Source organism: Gekko japonicus, unplaced genomic scaffold (genome assembly GCF_001447785.1).
Source record: "Gekko japonicus isolate JY-2015 unplaced genomic scaffold, Gekko_japonicus_V1.1 scaffold908, whole genome shotgun sequence".
NCBI lineage: Eukaryota > Metazoa > Chordata > Lepidosauria > Squamata > Gekkonidae > Gekko > Gekko japonicus.
In genome coordinates this window covers 595,856-615,751 of record NW_015172030.1, presented here as the reverse complement: position 1 = coordinate 615,751, position 19,896 = coordinate 595,856, and the positions used below count along the sequence as shown (strand labels likewise).

Below are 19,896 nucleotides of genomic sequence, written 5' to 3'. Positions count from 1 at the left end.
CGAGGGCATCACAAGGGTACGGGAGAGGACACGAGAGGTCATTTGTGAGCACGCTTAGAATTTCGCTCCCCACCAGGTGCTTTCTGCTGCGTTGCCGGCGGATGAATCTTGGACGTGTGGAGCCACGTGCGATTCTGCAAAGGTCAAGTGTTGGTGCAGAATTCAGCTTCTTGGACTGGCAGTTCCATTCCTGACATCGTAGTCTGCACACCAGGGCTGCCAATTTCCAGGGGGTGGCTGGAGATCTGGGATTGCTTGCAACTGATCCCCAGGCAGCAGAGACGAGCCAGAGTCCAGGGGCACCTTGAAGACTGACGAAACATGTGGCAGGGGAGGAGCTTTTGTGAGTCACCACCCACTTCTTCAGATACTGCGCCTGCCCCGCCAGCAATTTTGTGAGTCTTTAAGGTGCTACTGGTCTTTTGCGCTTTTCTGCTGCTGCAGGCAGACGAACATGGCGACCCATCTCAGTTGATCTCCAGGTAATAGAGGTCAGTTCCCACGGAGAAAATGGCTGCTTTGGAGGGTGGACTCTCCAGCATTATAACTCCTCCCCAAACCCCGCCCACCCCAGGCTCCACCCCCCAAATCTCCAGGTATTGCCCAACCAATGCTTCCTCTAAGCTGTGGAGTCTTGTGAGCAAAAAGACTACTTTGTGAGCGACTGGCATTCATGTCGTGAGCAAGTGATTTGGCTGCTGCATGACTTAATTTGCTCTGGAGCCCTCCTTCCCGAGGTGAGACAAAAATGCGTTGAGCCGGAGGCTAAGAAACTGTGAGCCGAATCACGCTGACTCAGCTTAGAGGGAACACTGCTCCCAACCAATGTTCCCTCTAAGCTGTGGAGTCTTGTGAGCAAAGGTTCTACTCTGTGAGCGACTGGCATTAAACTTGTGAGCGAGCCATTTGGCTGCTGCATAAATGAGTTTGCTCTGGAGCCCTCCTTCCTGAGCTAAGAGGGAAATGTGTGAGCTGGAGGCTAAGAAACTGTGAGCTGGCTCACACTAACTCAGCTTAGAGGGAACACTGCTCTCAACCCAGACCTGGCGACCCTGTTGCACAGGGACCAAGCCGAGTCTTGGATTTCCCCAACCCTCGCAATCCCTTTTCGGTCTCAAACTTTGCTCGTCGGTCTCCGCAGCCCTCATTTGCTTTCTGTGCCCCCGCAATACCCTCTCCTCCCCACCCCGGTGTCTTTCCGTTCCTCAAACCAGAGCCTCGGCCTTGTCTAGCGGAGACGGCCTGCCAAAACCTACTCAGAAACGGTTTGATTTCTGTCTCCTCCTCTCTGTGAGAGGGTAATAAATGGGGGGGGGTGTTGCTAAGTGGAACCACATGTGTGCGGCCAGAGAGGATGGTCGGTTGCTCGCTCGCTGCATTCCCAGGTCCGGCCCAGAGTAGAAGGCCTTTCTCAGCTTGCTTTCCTGCTCCTGGGCTTGCCAGATCGCTGTTTACACTCACTGCTGCTCACGAGGAGGCATGGGAACGGGCGCCAAGGCAGCCACTGAGACAATGGCCCTGCTCCCCAGACCCGCAACCTGTTCCACTTTCCTTCTCCAGCAGTGTTGGGGGGGAGCAACCCATAATGCACTGGGGCTGCCAACACTGGCTTCTTGAGAGCCACTTTGGTGTAGTGGTTAGGAGCACGGGCTCTAATCTGGGAGAACCGGGTTTGATTCCCCACTCCTCCACATGCAGCTGTTGGTGTGACCTTGGGGGAGTCACAAGTTCTCTCAGAGCTGTTCTCTCAAAAGCAGTCCTCGAAAGAGCTCTCTCAGCCCCACCTACCTCACAGGGTGTCTGTTGTGGGGAGGGGAAAGGAGACTGTAAGCCGCTCTGAGACTCTGTGTGAAATTCGGGCTATAAATCTAACTATAAATTTAGTTAGTTGGCTCCGCCCCAAGTGTAGTTAGGTAATTTTTAATCTCTGGGCTCAGCCTGGGTTTTATGTGACTGTTATTATGTACCTTGACATATTTATGTCTATTTTATGTACCTATTTTACCCCCCTTTGGTATCCTCTTGGTCAAGACTTCGGTCATAAAGACCTGTAATAAATTGAAATTGAAAATCCTTTCTCTTCTCTGTCTTCTCTTCTTCTGAAATACCTGGAGATTTAAGGGCGGAGTCGGATGGGGAGGGGTTTAGGGAGGGAACTCAGCAGGGTATAATACCATATAGTCCACCTTCCCAAACAAGGCATTTTTTCCAGGAGAAGTAGAAAAAATCTTTTATAATTTATTTATAATTGCGGGGGGGGGGGTCTCCAGCCCCCACCTGGAGGTTGGCAAGCCTACAATTTACTAGGCCAAAAGGAGGCTAAATTACTAAAGCAGTCTAACTTTCTGTCCTCACGATTTACACAGGTGAACTGTCTTCCGTGCTAAAGAATTCCCTGCATGTAGAAAATGAGCGTATCAAGGAGAACAATCTCTTCTTCTTCTTCCCGTCTTCATCTAGAGCAGTGGTTCTCAACCTTCCTAATGCCGCGACCCTTTAATACAGCTCCTCATGTTGTGGTGACCCCCCAACCATAAAATTATTTTCATTGATACTTCATAACTGTGATTTTGCTAGTTACGAATCACAATTTGGCGAGAGTTGGGAGCCTTATCCAAAATTTGTGTTTTCCGATGGTCTTAGGCAACCCCTGTGAAAGGGTTGTTCGCCCACCAAAGGGGTCGCGACCCACAGGTTGATAACTGCTGATCTAGAGGATGGTGCGGAGTTGTTTTCTGTTGCCCCAGAAGGTCGGACCAGAACCAACAGGCTGAAATTATATCAGAAGAGTTTTTGGCTAAACATGAGGAAGAACTTCCTGGCAGTTGGAGCGGTTCCCCAGTGGAACAGGCTTCCTCGGGAGGTGATAGGCTCTCCTTTGGAGGTTTTCAGGCAGAGGCTAAGTGGCCGTCTGACAGCAGTGCTGATTCTGTGAACTTGGGCAGATCACGAGAAGGGAGGGCAGGAAGGGTTGTATCAGTCAGTGCTTAGTTCTCGTGGCCTTTTCTTACCCGCCCAGGGAAATGGCCACTTTGGGGTTCAGGAAGCAATTGTTCTCCAGGCCAATTTGGCTAGGAATCCTGGGGGGGGGGGGTTGCCCTCTTCTGGGCACAGAGTAGGGGTCACTGGAGGTGTGTATGTGTGTAAGGTAGTTATGAATTTCCTGCATTGTGCAGGGGGTCGAACTAGATGACCCCGGGTGTCCCTTCCAACTCTGTGATTCGATACCTTGTGGCTAACAGCTACTGATGGACCTCTGCTCCCTATGTTTATCCCGTCCCCTCCTGAAGCCATCTAGGCTGGTAGTGTAGCCGCCACCTCTTCCTGCGGCAGTGAATTCCATGTGTTCACGACTCTTTGGGTGAAGAAAACAGGGCTTTGTTGCTTGCCCCTGGCGGAGCAACAGCGGTTTGTTGCGCAAGCCACGGTTTGTTCATGGCACCGGAGTGCAGTCTTACAGGGCCGTCCGCAGCTGAGTCCCACCCTCCTGACCCCATGGACTCCAGGGATGTAGACTGCAATCCTAAACAGAGTTAGGCCCTTCTGAGTTGCCCGTTTCTTTGGAGGCCCAGTGGAACGCTGGTGCTGAAACGGCAGGTAGTGTGAGTTCATCTGCCTGATTATTCCCTCCCGTCCTTTTTTTGTTTGTTTGTTTCCATCTGCAAGACGTAAATAACTCTCGAGGAGGGGGAATCTGCGTCCCGAAGAAGGGAACCGTTGGGCTGCTTATGTCAGGGACGCTGACGGCCTTGCCTAATTTATGATATTAATTTCTGTTCCTGGCCTTCCTTACCGCCCACTCGGAGCTCTCCAAATGGCTTTTTTTTTTGCTTTGCTTTGCTTTGTTTTGTTTACTTCTGTCGGGAATCCTTTTAATAGTTACTCGGATTCCATGTTCCTTTCTGCATTCTGAGAACGTCGAGGTTTCCTGGCTGGATCAGAGCGAAGGGCCTGTCGGCTCTGGCATCCTGTGGCCGCCAGGGATCTGCCGAACACGGAGGCAAGAGACCTCCCTCGTGAATCAAATAGTTCGGAAGTCCACGCCTCTTTGGTGGTGGCAGGAAGCGCCACCAAGTCGTAGCCAACGTTTGGCAACCCTGTCGGGTTTTCAAGGCAAGAGAGGTTCAGAGGCGGTTGGCTGTGGCCTGCCTCTGCGTAGCAACCCCGGGCTTCCTTGGGGGGTCTCCCAATCCAAGTACTAACCAGGGCCGACCCTGCTTAGCTTCCCAGATCCGACAAGAATTAGGCTAGCCTGGGGCATCCAGGTCGAGGCAAGAGACAGAGGTGGTTTGTGGTTGTCTGCCTCTGCACAGCAACCCTGGGTTTCCTTGGTGGTCTCCCCTCAAAAGCACTACCCAGGGCTGGCCCTGCTTAGCTTCTGAGATCTGACAAAATTGGTCTGTCTTGGGCCATCCAGATCAGGGCAGACAAACAGTTTGCCCTTGCCTGCCTCTGCGTAGCAACCCTGGGCTTCCTTGATGGGCTCCCATCCAAATACTAAGCAGGGCGAATCCTACTTAGCTTCCAAGATCTAACAAGGCTGGGCTAGCCTGGGCCATCCAGGTCAGGGCAGAGACGCGCAGAGGAGGTTTGCCCTTGCCTGCCTCTGCGTAGCAACCCTGGGCTTCCTTGATGGGCTCCCATCCAAATACTAAGCAGGGCGAATCCTACTTAGCTTCCAAGATCTAACAAGGCTGGGCTAGCCTGGGCCATCCAGGTCAGGGCAGAGACGCGCAGAGGAGGTTTGCCCTTGCCTGCCTCTGCGTAGCAACCCTGGGCTTCCTTGATGGGCTCCCATCCAAATACTAAGCAGGGCGAATCCTACTTAGCTTCCAAGATCTAACAAGGCTGGGCTAGCCTGGGCCATCCAGGTCAGGGCAGAGACGCGCAGAGGAGGTTTGCCCTTGCCTGCCTCTGCGTAGCAACCCTGGGCTTCCTTGATGGGCTCCCATCCAAATACTAAGCAGGGCGAATCCTACTTAGCTTCCAAGATCTAACAAGGCTGGGCTAGCCTGGGCCATCCAGGTCAGGGCAGAGACGCGCAGAGGAGGTTTGCCCTTGCCTGCCTCTGCGTAGCAACCCTGGGCTTCCTTGATGGTCTCCCATCCAAATACTAAGCAGGGCGAATCCTACTTAGCTTCCAAGATCTAACAAGGCTGGGCTAGCCTGGGCCATCCAGGTCAGGGCAGAGACGCGCAGAGGAGGTTTGCCCTTGCCTGCCTCTGCACAGCAACCCTGGAATTCCTTGGTGGTCTCCCATCCAGGTACAGACCAGGGCCTTCCTTGCTTACCTCCCAAGCCCAGATGAGCTTGGGCTAAACTGGGCTATTCAGGCTGCTTGACTACCTACAGATCTTCTCAAATGGTGGTGCCGGAAAGCTCCATCAAGTCACAGCCAGTTTATACTCCAAGGCAAGAGACATTCAGAGGTGTCTTGCCCTTGCCTGCCTCTGCCTAGCAACCCTGGGCTTCCTCGGTGGTCTCCCATCCAAGAACCAACCCGGGTCGACCCTGCTTAGCTTCTGAGAGCTGACAAAATTGGTCTAGCCTGGACTATCCAGTCCAGAGCCCTTCTTTACCTGTGGTGTTGCTAAGTTGGGGTCCTTTAGACCCCAGTGACTTGCATGCGGAGTGTGTCCCGCTCTTCACGCCAGTACCTTTAAGCACGGGGGTTAACTGGATATGCCGGGAATCGAACCTGGGACTTCCTGCATGCCAGGCACGGTCTCAGCGGCTGAGCCACTGGGGCGCCCACAGTTGACCGCGTCCCCTTGAGAGATTGTTTGCCACCTTGTCGATCCCGCTGAAGCTTCTGCCGCCAGAGAAAGGGACTGGAATACAGTTGCCAAGTTTCGCGACCCGCCTTCCGGCAGGGCTTGGGTGGGAGGCCTTCTCTGCCGGGGGGCCTGCAGGTCCAACCTCTGCGGTTTTAATAATTGATGGGATCTCAGCACCGTTTTATGACTCTTCCCGTCAGGGATGTCGAAGCCCATAAACCGCGGACCGTTAACGTTTCGGGCTGTCTGTGCCAAATGCCAGCTCACTGCCCCTGAGCCGGACGCAGTCTGGAATGCTTTGGCGCTGGTGAAGCAGGATCCGTCCCCGGCCAGGCGGCGCCCTGACCCCTGAGAGGATGTGACCTCTCGCATTCTGTATGGATTCGTGAGAATAATATGCAAAGATTCGGTTATCGTCTTCGGTCGAACGACGTTTCGCACAGTGGCGAATCTCTCAGTGTCTTCCCCTCTCCCCAAGTAGCTAATTTTGGTCTAGAGCCCGTGGGGCCTGCCGGGACATTGCCTGGCACCCATCAGGTGTTTTCGGAAAGTGCGCAGGGCCAAGTGGGGCCGATTCACTGTGCAGATTAAAAGGCGTGCTGTGAAACAGAGTGTCTGCCTTAAACGTTGAAGACTTTACTTTGAGAGGTATGCATAATCTCACCCCCTGACATTTTGTGGCTGGCGCCACCTCCTGCAGCAGCCATTTTTTCGGGTGTGCCCCCCATCTTGTGTCGGAATTCTAAAGGTGCCTTCAGGCTGAAAAAGCCCAGGGATCCCTGCTCTATGGATTACGTTGACCTATGTGAGTCAGCTTTTCTCTAGGCCGTGGTTCCCAAACATTTTGAGCCTGCAGGCAGTTATGGAATTCTGACACAGCATGGCGGGCAGAGTCACAGAACGGCTGTCACAAAATGGCTGCCGCAGGAGGTGAAGCCAGTCACAAAATGGCTGCCGCAGGAGGTGAAGCCAGGCCTCACAAAATGGCTGCCACTGGAGGCGAAGCCAGTCACAAAATGGCTGCCACTGGAGGCGAAGCCAGTCACAAAATGGCTGCCACTGGAGGTGAAGCCAGTCACAAAATGGCTGCCACTGGAGGTGAAGCCAGTCACAAAATGGCTGCCGCAGCTTCCCTTCAGTCATACAGTGACGATCCTTGTGCCGTGGTGGCTGCCAAAGCTACATTTTTACAAACCAGCATAGCCAGTCAAATCTCCAGTGGCCAGTCAGAAGCTTTGCTGGGCCAAAGTCCCACCTGCTTTCTAAAAACATTTGGCACGCACCAGAAAACGTGTCCGTGAATGCTACGGTCGAGAAGTTTGACATATATATATTTTTTGTGAGCGAAAGGTGAATGTTTAAAGAAGCTGAAATCAGCACACTTGCTTTTCTCCATTCCGCTTCTGCAAAACTGCCTGATAATTAAGCATCCCTTTTTGCCCCAAACATCCTGTCCAAGTTATTGCCTCGTATTGTTTTTTAAAGAAAGCAGTTTTTTTCGAACATCCACGCCGATCAAATTCGTAGTCTCCAGCCGGACAGACGCGGGGGTGCATGCCGTATGTAACACTGCCCACTTTGATATAGAGAGGAAACCGGGGTGGCCTCCTTTCTTCGAAAACGCCCTTGTCAAGTCTCTTAACCTCTCCCTCAAGTCTGAGCCAATCCGGTGAGTTTACCCCAAAATACAAACTCTTGTGCATTTAATCCTCAAGATAGGGCGGGCCAAACTCCCCATGGCTCAGCTCAGAATTGGCTTTATAATTCCGAGCTTTGAGCATTTAGAAAAGGTCTCTCTCTCTCTCTCTGTCTCTGTCTCTCTGTGTCTGTCTGGCTATCTGTCTGTCTCTCTCCAAGCTGTCTTCTGGTCTGTAAAGTTAATAGAAGCGTGCTGATGGTGCCATGCATGTGCTTTTTACCGCACGGGACCCTGGGAATTGTCGTTCTCAGGACCCGCTAGGGCAGAGGGTTGCATGAAGATATAACTGCCTGTCATCCCCTCTGTTGTGTATAGAGGTCATTTCGGGGGGGAACGCGGGGGAACGCAGTTCCCCTGGGTAAGGTACGGGGGGTGGGGCACATGACGAAGCCCTGCCCCCTGCTTCCGGCCCTCATTCAGCCAGGAGGAGGCAGGAGAAGAGGGAGGTCCTTCGCAGGGCTTCCTTGCACTCCCGCCAGCCTTGCAGGTCCACCGCCGGGCCCCTCATGGGGCTTGGCAGTGGAGCTGCAAGGCCGGCACCGGCGGCTGGGACCGTTGGGGGCGGGGTGTGTGGCCTTATGACACATTTCCGGTGATGTCAGGAGGTGTGGCATATGCTAATGAGTTATGCTAATGAGTTTCTCTAGCTCTTTTTCTACGAAATGACCCCTGGTTGTGTATGAAATGGAATGTATAAATGTATTGAGCTTGAGCCTGACCAAGGTATTGTAAACCGACCTATCAGAACAAAGGAAGTTCTGGAAGGACGCAAAGTGATTGGTCTTTATGTATTGTATTTGATTGAACCTTATCTGACATGTGGGCGTGGCTTGCCAAGCCCGGACTGTTTCAAAAGGAGCCTGTTGCTCCATTGTAGAACTGGCAAATGAATCTAGCAGAAGGGTGCGTGGCTCAGCGGTAAAGCACCTGCTTGTCACACAGAAGGTCCCGTGTTCAATCCTCGGCGTCTCCAATCAAAAGGACCAAGTAGTAGGTGATTGGAAAGACCTCTGCCTGAGACCCTGGAGAGCTGCTACCGGTCTGAGTAGACAATACTGAACTTGATGAACTGAGGGTCTGATTCAGTAGAGGGCAGCTTTGTGTGTTCATGGGACTCAGTGCTGACTTTGACTTGATTTATACCCCGCCCTCCCCGCCAAAGCAGGGTCAGGGCGGCTTACGAGGCCATTGGCAATAAGACAGTAAAACAATAAAACAGTAATATCATAAAAATGCAGTAGTATCAAAAATACAAGGTGCTATATATATGCGATATATATATTGAGCTGCGGTGGCTCAAGTGGTTAAGACGCTGAACTACAGGCTGTGGAAGGTCGGTAGTTCAGCAGTTCGAGACCCGGGTGCCGCATGACGAAGTGAGCTCCCGTCTCTAGTTCCAGCTCCTGCCAACCTAGCAGTTCGAAAGCAAGAAATTGCAAGTAGATAAATAGGTACCACTTCGGTGGGAAGGTAACAGAGTTCCGTGCGCCTTGGTGTTTAGTCATGCTGGCCACATGACCACGGAAACGTCTTCGGACAGCGCTGGCTCTTCGGCTTTGAAACGGCTTTGAGCACTGCAACCCTAGAGTCGGATTCGACTGGCTTTCGAGCAAGGGAACCTTTACCTTTATATATATGCGATGGCAGGAACTGTTCTAATCAACCACAGTAGATTCAGCACTCGTTATATGGCTGGTGTTTGGCTCCTGGGCACGTCATTCCTCCGTACAGGTCCGGATATTAGAGCAGGCGGCCAGGGTGGATTAAAGGGCCTAGCTTACTTGGTTGATGTTAAACAGTTTGCTCAAACGCTTGGCGGAAGAGCTTCGTCTTGCAGGCCCTGTGGAATTGTGGTAGATGCCGCAGGGCCCCGATGCTCTCCGGGAGCTCATTCCACCAAGCGGTGCTGTCGCCGAGAAAGCTCTGGCCCTGGTCGTGGCCAGCCTGACATCTTTCAGGCCAGGGAGAGGGAGGAGATTTTGTGATCTCGAACGCAGTACCCTCTGGGAAACATATGGGGAAAGGTGGCCCCTCAGGTATGCACCCTACCATCATCAAGAGAGCTTTAGTGTGGCGTCTGAATTGACTCAGGTGGCAAACCGGAGTTGGGAAGCCAGTGTTTGTTGTGCAAATTGTGGTTTGGCATAGCGGCAACCTGAAATTGCTCATCTTGATCTGGGCTCTCAAGTGGAGCTGTGGAAAACTATGGTTTTGTGTCCTGTCTGAACTGGATCTCCGTCAGGCCAGGAACGTGGGCAGTTGTACCAGAGAGATCTGAGGAATCCTTGAGATCAATCCAGAATCCTTGAGATCAGCTGCTGGAATGCAGGATACCAAAGGCGGAGGAAGGAGCTCTCGATATGCTAGGCCTGCCCAATCCAGAGGCTTCACACTGCCGGCCAGTCACAGGGCCCAATGTTGCATAGCCCTCCCCTTCAGCACCCCTTCAGACTCGGGGGCCTGAGCGTATGTACTGAAACTGCGCTTGCTGGTTCAAGCCCTGAAGTCCCCGGGCAAATTCTAAACAGGGCCGAAATTTCGTTCACCCTCAGCGACAGAAAGTCCAGTAAAAATATATCCCGCCATCCTGGGAGAACGTTGGCTTGTGAAGCCGCGTTCTTCCACTTCACTGATTTCTTACTCTTCCAAGAAGTCCAGAGGAGGAGAGGAGGAAGGTTCGTTCCCAGCCCGTCACGGTGACTTCCTTTCGACATGACCTGGAGGCGGGTGGCAGGTTCCGAACCTTTGTTGTTCCTTTGTAATTGCAAACTCTTGGAATTGCAAACTGTTTGCGCTGTGCTTTCCTTGATATGCGTCCAGTGGAAAAAGTGAGCTTTGAAATTGGATTTAGAGGGGGAATACGGGAACCTTGCCATAACCTTTAACACTTTCAAAGAAGAAGTGAGGCTTGGAACTCTCACAATGGACTTGTTGCATGGAAAAGATGGGCTTTCTGCCCAGGAAGTAAGCTCTGTGCCTTACTACTAGTGTGTGGGTTATACACTGCAGTGGTTAGGGAGGGGCTACGGCTCAGGGGCACAGTGCCATCTTATGGTCATAAGACCATCAGAAGAGCCCTGCTGGATCAGACCAGTGGTCCACCTAGTCCAGCATCCCGTCTCACACAGTGGCCAACCAGTTCCTCTGGAGAGCCAACAACAAGGCAGAGAGGCCGAGGCCTTCATTAGAACATCAGAAGAGCCCTGCGGGATCAGACCAGTGGTCCATCTAGTCCAGCCTCCTGTCTCACACAGTGGCCAACCAGTTCCTCTGCAGAGCCAACAACAGGGCATTAGAGGCTGAGACCTTCATAAGACCATCAGAAGAGCCCTGCTGGATCAGATTAGTGGTCCATCTAGTCCAGCATCCTGCCTCACACAGTGGCCAACCAGTTCCTCTGGAAAGCCAACAACAGGGCATTAGAGGCCGAGGCCTTCCCCTGACGTTGCCTCCTGGCTCTGGGATCCAGAGGTTGACTGCCTCTGAATGTGGAGGTTCCCGTTAGTCACCATAGCTAGTGGCCATAGATGGACTTCTCCTCCATGAATCTGTTGAATCCTTTTTAAAGCTGTCTATTCCTATGACCATCGCTACATCCTCTGGCAGCGAATTCCGCATTTTCATCACTCTCTGTGTCAAGTAGTATTTCCTTTTGTCCATCCTGAACCTACTGCCCACCAGCTTCATTGGATGCCCTCGAGTCCTAGCTTGGTGTGCAGAGGGTCCTGAGTTCGATTCCCCACCATCTCCAGTTAAAGGATCACGCATGGTGGAGCAAGCGCTTTCTTTGCTGGAGACCTTGCTTAATGGCTGCCGATCAGAGGACAGTTGAGAGCTAGACGGATCATTGGTCCACCTCCGTACGAAATGTCATCCTGCTCGGAATGGGGACGTAGGCACTCTGTACACGCTCAGATGCATTTTTGAGACACAGTAGCTGTCACGAGGACTTCAGAATGAATAGCCTCGGCCAGAGATCTCTTTGTGGCTGACCTCACTGTACGCACGAAGTTTCACAAGCCATGAAATCCCCTGACAAGATTGATCAAGATGGGTAGCCGTGTCAGTCTGTCTGTAGCAGTAGAAAAGAGCAAGAGTCCGGCAGCACCTGAAAGATTTACAACTTTTGCGGCCAGTTAGGAGCTTTCCTGAGTCACTGCTCACTTCTTCAGGAAGCTGATACCCTGACAAGATTGTGGCACTCTTGTTTATTTTGAGGAGGGTTGTAAGAGGCACCTTTTTTGTTCTTTGAGAGCCAGTTTGGTGTAGCGGTTAAGAGTGCGGACTCTAAGCCTTCCCCAAGCTTCACCCCCAAATCTCCAAGAAGTTCCCAACCTGGAGTTGGCAACCCTGTAGTTTCCCTGCCCCGGAGCGAGAGCCGTGCGTGCCTCGATCGGCCTGATGTTTCTTTCCCCCTTAATGGCTCTGAGCCGTTGTCATGGATCCCGTTCCAACCGTGGGCACAATCCAAGTCGCAACGCCTACTCCCGAAAGGCATTACTGCTGGGGAGGGAGGGAGGGGGAAAGAGTTTACAAAACCCGCCCCCCCCCCCCCCGAAAGTTGGGGAAATGGCTCCCCTTGCCAATGACTTTGGGAGAGTATTATCTCATTCCCCGCCTACGGCTGCCAGCGGTGTTTGTATACCTGCAGTCACACTGCAGTGGTTGTGGATGCCACCAGTTGCTGAGGAGACCGGGGGGGGTGTGCATTGGGGGGGGGGGGGGGGAATTTTAAGAGACAAAGCTGCCTTCTACCACATTGCCTGCTCTGAATGAACAGTGCCTCACCTGGGTCTCGCATAGAGACGAGTCTTTCCTTTTTTTAAAAAATATATATATTTATTTTAGAAAGTAAGGTATAATACAGAGGGGGTACCGAAGGAAAAGAGGGATTCTAGAACAAGTTGGATATGTCAAGATGATTGTACATCACAGGGATATATAGGGGGGGAAAGGAAATATTTCTCCCCAACGTCCCCCTTCATTGTAGTTTTTAAGACACTTTCTGGAAGATACAGTAGTCCTCACAGCAAACATTTTGCGTTTCAGATTCCATAACTAATCTTATTTTGCAAATATATTATTAATTTCACCATTAGTGCAGATTCTACTTTGTATGTTTCATCGTTTCTACATATTAGCTGTACTATTTAATTCACCAAAGCGTAGGAAAATCATTTCTATATCTCACCTATAAGATAAAGAATAGCAGATATTTTTGTTCAAGATCCACTTCCTCATCGATCTATATTCAAAACCTATTCTCATTCTATTTCTGCATTGTAGTACATTTATGTGCCTAGCAATGCATTTATATACAATTTTTAAACTGTTTCTCATCCTAATTTTACCTCCTGCTTGCACAATAAACACTCCCTCTCTCCTCAGCTTTCGAAATCGATCTATTTCTCGAATAGGTTGTGGATTTCTTCATTACTGCACAATCGGCGAGTTTATTTTCCCCCAGTCTTTCCTTTGGCAGATTAACAGGGACCTTCTTCAGGCATAGCGGGTATTTTGAAGAGCCACTGTGGCGTAGTGGTTATGGAGTGTCACACTAGGATCTGCGAGACCCAGGTTCGAATCCCTACTCTGCCATGGAAGCTCGCTGGGTGACCTTGGGCCAGTCACACGCTCTCCACCTAACCTACCTCACAGGGTTGTTGTGAGGACTAATGAGATTAAGGTATGGTTCTCCCTCCTCTGTTTTATCCTCACAAGAGCCCTGTGAGGTAGATTAGGCTGCCCGAGAGTGACTGGCCCAAGGTCACGCCTTGACCTTCAGGACTCAGTGAGAATTTGAACTCGGGTCTCTGTAGTGCTGGTCCAATACCCTCTCTACTCCAGTGGCGAGTGTAGTGTTCCTTTCAGGCTGGAGGTGATCCCTTCTAGAAAGCCAGAGTAGCTGCCTTCACAGGGGTGGGGGTAAGTAAAGGTAAAAATTTCCCTTGCTTGAAAGCCAGACGAATCCGACTCTAGGGTTGCGGTGCTCATCTCCGTTTCCAAGCCGAAGAGCCAGCGCTGTCCAGAGATGTTTCCGTGGTTACGTGGCCGGCATGACAAAACGCCGAGGTGCACGGAACGCTGTTACCTTCCCACCGAAGCGGTACCTATTTATCTACTTGCAATTTCTTTGCTTTCAAACTGCTAGGCTGGCAGGAGCTGGGGCCAGAGACGGGAGCTCACTCCGTCACGCGGCACTCAGGTCTCGAACTGCTGAACTACAGACCTTCTGGCCTGCAGCTCCATTTTCCAGTGGAATCAAGTTTGGAAACAAAAAATCCGGTCTGGAGGACTCTCCATCCCAGCATCGAGCAATCTGGGATAAAAGCAGCCCTCTCTGTCTCATACACACGGCTCTGGCTCTTGGCTTTGCAAAAAGAATAGCAAACGTTAACGTCTGCCAGCCTTCGCCGGGGACCCTCTATTCGCTTTATCCTCTAATCTCTGTTTTGTTTAACACGGCCCGGCTCGGACGCCGACGCAGCAGGTTTCTGGTGGGCAGAGCTGATGGCGACTTTTGTTTCTGGATCCTACTTTTGAGGTATAGGCATTTCTGTCCCGCAGCACCCGGGATCTGTCCACACAACCGTTACGCAGGCCGGATCATTGCTGTGGTTTAGTAGCCTCTGCAGAAGTTGGGATCTCGGCTCTTTTATGCTCTGCTATTCAGGTATTGGGGGTCAAATAGACCCCCACTTTAGACCTAATCCGTGAGTTGTATTTGACAGCCGTGTTCACTTAATTTTTTAACATGGGTACTGGCAGTTTGCCCTGACCTGGATGGCCCAGGCTAGCCTGATCTCATCAGATCTCAGAAGCCAATCAGCGTCAGCCCCAATTAGTAGTTGGATGGGAGACCACCAAGGAAGTCCAGGGTTGCTACACAGAGGCAGGCAAGGGCAAACCAACCTCTGAATGCCTCTGAACTGTGAGCCAGCTTGGTGTAGCGGTTAAGACGGGCAGACTCTAATCTGGAGAAGTGGGTTTGATTCCCCACTCCTCCACATGCAGCCAGCTGGGTGACCTTGGGTCAGTCACAAGTTCTCTCAGAGCTCTCTCAGCCCCACCTGCCTCACAGGGTGTCTGTTGTGGGGAGAGGAAGGGAAGGAGACTGTAAACCGCTCTGAGACTCCCTCGAGTAGTGAAGGGCGGGGGTATAAAACCAACTCTTCTTCTTCTTCCTCCTCCTCCCTTGAAAACCTCATGAGGGGTCACCATAAGTCTGCTGGGACCGCGCTTTCCACCACCAGCGATGGCATCGAGGATTATCACAACCAGATACAGATGTTCTCTTTCACATCCTCCCAGCCCTGTTAGGTAGGGTAAGCTGAGGGATAGTGGCTGGTCCCAAGATTATCCGGTAAGCTTCGATTCTGATTCGAACTCAGGTCTCTCCGGTCCGAGTCCAGCACTATAGCTGCTAGCCCCCCACCACCACCCAGTTGGCTCTGGTGATCTGGAAACACTCTTCCACTGAAAGGAAACTCTGCCTGAGTGCGTGCAGAGTGCTTTTTTCCGTGCACCTGGCTCCTTTGCCGCTAAGATTATGGGTTGCAGAAGGAACGGCTCCTATCCAAATCCAAGCCCCTTTGTTTTCCCCCTGGTTCCTCGGCCAGTGTTTCTCTAACTTTTTGAACTCTGGACCCCTTCCAAGCTGACTCTACACACACACACCCGCCCCGGCCCTCTGACAGCCGTCTCTTTGGCAAGCGAACACACACGACCTCTCTGCCCACCGCTGCATGTAGAGAGCCCATTGCTGTGTGAACCGGGTTTTGGGGATTCGGACGCTAATCCCACACTGCCCCCCCAAAACCCCAGAACTACTGCTTCCAGCGTAACCCCCCCCCGTTTCGCCCCAGCCTAGCGGTAAGGGTTGAGATCTGACTTGGGGCCTCCGGCACGCTGCGTTTTCTTCCTGTTCATGTTCTCCTGGCTTCACATGACCTTTTTAAAAAAATAATAATAATAAATCAGAGACACCTTGGCAGCTTTGCATTGAAAGCCTCTGCGTGACACGTGGTCAAGCGAGAGTCACCCAGCGACCTTGTCGATGCTCCCGTTCCTGACACCGAATTAAAAAACGTCGGGGCTTCCAAGGGGCTCGGTGAGAAAATCTGGGAGAGTTGGCACCGGCGCTTGTATTGTCAACAGAGCCTGGAGAGGAAACGGGATTCCTGGCTCGGCTATTCGATCTCCAGTTACGGGGGGGGGGCTGTTCGGTAACTTAATCTGTTTCCTGCCCTGAAATTGACTGTGGCGGCAGCCAGTGGAACCGTGCCAAAAGCCCCTCGCGTTTGGGGAGCGTCGAGTCCCAAAGTTGTGTTCCGGGAATCGCCGAGCCGCCTGAAGCCCGTCTGCCTTCTCTGAAATTAAGGCATTAAAACATTCCGAGCTGTCAAAACGAGAGCCCGGGGGGGGGACACACTGTCAGGCCCTGGTTTGCGCAGGGTGATCACAGGTAAGCCCGGCCAAGAAAACTCTCCCAGAAAGGGGAAAAAGACACCCCCGGTCTTTGGCATGGCGGAACAGGTTTTTTTGGGGAAACGGCTTATGCAACATAGTGGGAAAGTGACAGGGCCCGTCATCTTTTCTCCCTCCCCCCTTCCCCTCCTAAACGGTAATGTCTTTTGGGAGTAGGTGTTGATCCTTGGATTGTGCCCACGTCGAGTGGATTCCATGACAACGGCTCTTGCAGCCGTAGGAAAATAAATGTCAGGCTGATCCCCCTGTTATTCGAACTGGGGGGGGGGCGTCAAACAGCAGGGCCGTTGAGGGCCACACAGGAGCCCCCCTTTCCCGATTGCGCTCCGGAGAAATGAACGCACCACGTACAGGGCTAGGGTGCTGATGTCTTCAGCGGGGCTCGCCGACGGCTGCTGCTGCTGCATCAGGTTTTCCAGTGTCAGTTTGGTGCAGTGGTTAAGAGGACGGGCTCTAATCTGGGAGAACCGGGTTTGATTCCCCACTCCTTCACATGCAGCTGCTGGCGTGACCTTGGGTCAGTCACAAGTTCTCTCAGGGCTGTTCTCTTAAGGGCAGTCCTCGAAAGAGCTCTCTCAGCCCCACCTACCTCACAGGGTGTCTGTTGTGGGGAGGGGAAGGGGAAGGAGATGGTAAGCTGCTCTGAGACTCCGAGTGAAAGGTGGGGTATAAATCCAATCTCCTCTTCTTCTTTTGTTTTTCAAATCTGGAGTGTGGCCTGCTGGGCAAGGAACGGGAACCCACCACCCGCTTGAGATTTATTTCTTTGTGCCCAACCTGAACACATGAACCTGCCTTGCACTGAGTCAGACCCTCGGTCTATCGAGGTTGGGATTGTCCGCTCTGTCCGGCAGATGCTCTCCAGGGTCTTGGGTAGAGGTCTTTCGTGTTTCCTTTTACCTGATCCTTTTAACTGGAGATCCTGGGGATTGATCCTGGAACCTTCTGCGGGCACAGCTGGTGCTCTTCCACTAAGCCAGGGCCCTCCCTGAATGCCAGATGTGGCAAAGACCTGTAGCCAGAAACAGGGTAGCCTGTAAGTTTAGGGTATTGTCATTTAGACCACTAGAGTGACTTGGTCTCTTAGTGCTTTTTGAAGGGGAGAAGTTAGAATATCAGAGAAGCCAATGTTGGATCAGGCCAGTGGCCCATCCAGTCCAACACTCTGTCACACAGTGGCCAAAAATACCAGGTGCCATCGAGAGGTCCAGCAGTGGGGCCAGGACACTAGAAGCCCTCCCACTGTTGCTCCCCCCAAGCACCAAGAATACAGAGCATCACTTGCCCCAGACTGACAGTTCCTATTTATACCTTGTGGCTAAGAGCCACTGATGGACCTCTGCTCCATATGCTTATCCAATTCCCTCTTGAAGGCATCCATGCTTGTAGCCGCCGCCACATCCCATGGCAGTGAATTCCATGTGTTGATCACTCTCTGGGTGAAGAAGTACTTTTTATCCGTTGGCCAGGAAGCCTTATCCTACCGAGTAAGGGTAGGGTAAAAATGTTGCTCTCCTTAGCTGACACATCTACATGGCCGTCTTTGAGTCATACGTGTGTTTGGGAACAGCCGGAGTGTATCCGTCGCCCCCCTGCCTGGTCGCCTAGAGGAGAACCCTCATTTCTCACCGGTGAACAAGTCCAGTGGCCATCTCCGGGGCTCTCCTTTTGACCTTCGCCCGCCACCTCCTCTCCTCTCCTGCCGGCATTATCTTCTCGTTGTTCGCCATACGACAGATTGACGGCTCCGGGGCCATTATCTCACTGTCTTGGTGGCTCTTCTTCAGGCAGCTTTAACCGGGCGGCTTGATCGGCCGTAAAAGGATTTTACACGGCCGGCCGGTGATCCTCTTATTCCCCAGAAGCTAATCTGGCCGGTGGGATTTAGCAGCCGCCTTGCCTCCTCCAAATGTCCCGTCTCCCACCGCCTTAATGCAGATTTTTAAGGCCCCCCGGGGAGGCCTACGGGTTGGAGCCGTTTTGTTGTCATGGCGATCGGAGGCAAGAGGGAGATGTAAGACTCTCCCACCTGTTTGGCCCTGATTTGCTGGCACCTTCCGTAGGCTCAGTGCCTGCACAGCTGTTTGGATTCCTCTGCGTTAGAGTCTGTCTTGGCTATTAGCAGCCTTTCTGGATTAGAGCTGGGGGCAGTGTTCCCTCTAAGCTGAGTCAGCGTGAGCCAGCTCACAGCTTTTTTAGCCTCCGGCTCACACATTTTCTGTCTTTACTCAGGAAGGAGGGCTCCAGAGCAAACTAATTTATGCAGCAGCCAAATCGCTCGCTCGGAACTTTAATGCCAGGAGCTCACCAAGTAGAATTTTTGCTCACAAGACTCCACAGCTTAGAGGGAACACTGGTTGGGGGACAGCCGTGGGGCAGGGTCCTGGCCTGAAAGGTTCTGGGGGCATTTGAAGCCTCTCCCCTGGATTTTCTGCTTTCACCTGTGGGGAAGGGAAACTCTCTGGCACCGTTTCAGATATTCGAAGTGCGTACAGTAAGGGTTCCCATTTGAACATCAGAAAAGCCAGTGTTTGATCAGGGCAGTGGCCTGCCCAGTCCAACACTGTGTCACACAGTGGAAAAATTCCAGCAGCCATCAGGAGGTCCAGCAGTGGGGGCAGAACTCCAGCAGCCCTCCCGCTGTGCCCCCCTGGGTGTGACAGAGTGTTGGACTGGATGGGCCATTGGCCTGATCCAATATCGGCTTCTCTTATGTTCTTATGAACTTGGGACCTTCCGCATGCCAAACACATGCTCTACCCCTGAGCGACTGACCCCTCCCCTCCACCCTTACGGTCTGCTTGTGAGTGTCTCAGAAATGCCCACCATCAGAACCAGGATTGTGGATCAGAGGGATCCTCGCTCTGATCCAGCCAGGACTCTTCTGTTCGTACGGCAAGCAGAAGTTCAGGGTTGAACTTCCCCCAGGAGAACTTTCCCGTGCTTTTCCAGAGGGTTAGATGGGCCGTTCTGGAGAGGAGGATAGCAGGTTCCGCCTTGTTCAGAAACGGTTGGGTTCACCTGGGGAAGCCAAAGCCCAAAAGGCAGTCCGTTCGAAGAGGGAGTGTGAACCTCCCGGCCAATGGGGAGCCGACCTTCTACCACCTGCAAAAATTTGGTGCCAAGGAATTCTTCAGTTCGACGGGGGCCACAAAGACCCTCGGGAAGGAACGAGCCACCCGGAACGCGGTTCTACCTGGTGGCTGCCGCTGCTCGGAATCGCGTCCGTGGTGGTTGTTTTCAAGCAGCTGGTAATCAGCTTGCCGCAGCAGATGGAGAGAGCGAGAAGAAACTAGGTCATCCTTCTCCGCCCGGCCGTCTTTACGGCACGACTTCTCTGCCGCTGGCTGGGCACCGACCCTTCCAAATCCGCATCCATTGGGGGCTAGTCAGGCAAGGTTGGCATCTCTGGCCGTGCTGGGAGGGTCTTTGAGGAAGTCAGGGCCTAGTTTTTTATTTCCGCCTGGTTGGCCGAACCATGTCAGGGCTGTACCGCGTCTGATTCGGTGGCTGATTTGAACATTCCCTTGAATTAAACAAAAGCTCAACCAGAATTATAATTAGAAAACTAGCAAAGGAAATTAGTCTATCACAGTAGAACCCAACTCCTTTCTACTGTGATAGGCTAATGTTCTTTGTTTGGTCCCTCCCGCTATGTGCGTTCAATCGCAGGAGACTACCCCACATTCTAAAGTGGTACAGTCCTGACATGGGCTGATGACCCTGAACTTGTTCACAGATCTTTCTGTATCTGGATGAGAAGCAAGAGCCGAGGTGTGACCGCACAGCAGTTTAGGGATTGTTTTATTTCACTCTTTGAGGTTCCCCAATGTCCCTCTGCATATAAGACAGTTTCAGATGGTAGACCTCTGAGGGTACATTCTCTACTTTCTCCCCCCAGGGTGGGAAGAGTAGGAGCTACCCCATCATATA

General features: G+C 52.3%; 1 protein-coding gene across 1 annotated transcript in view; it reads left to right on the top strand.

Moving 5' to 3' along the window:
- Positions 1-6,173: 6,173 nt before the first annotated feature.
- Positions 6,174-19,896, top strand: part of PUSL1 (pseudouridylate synthase-like 1) — a 34,051-nt gene continuing 20,328 nt past the window's right edge. Inside the window, exons 1-2 of the mRNA XM_015420606.1 lie at positions 6,174-6,327; positions 7,263-7,446. Of these exons, the coding sequence (XP_015276092.1) occupies positions 6,174-6,327; positions 7,263-7,446 (338 nt within the window). The remainder of the gene's footprint in view (positions 6,328-7,262; positions 7,447-19,896) is intronic.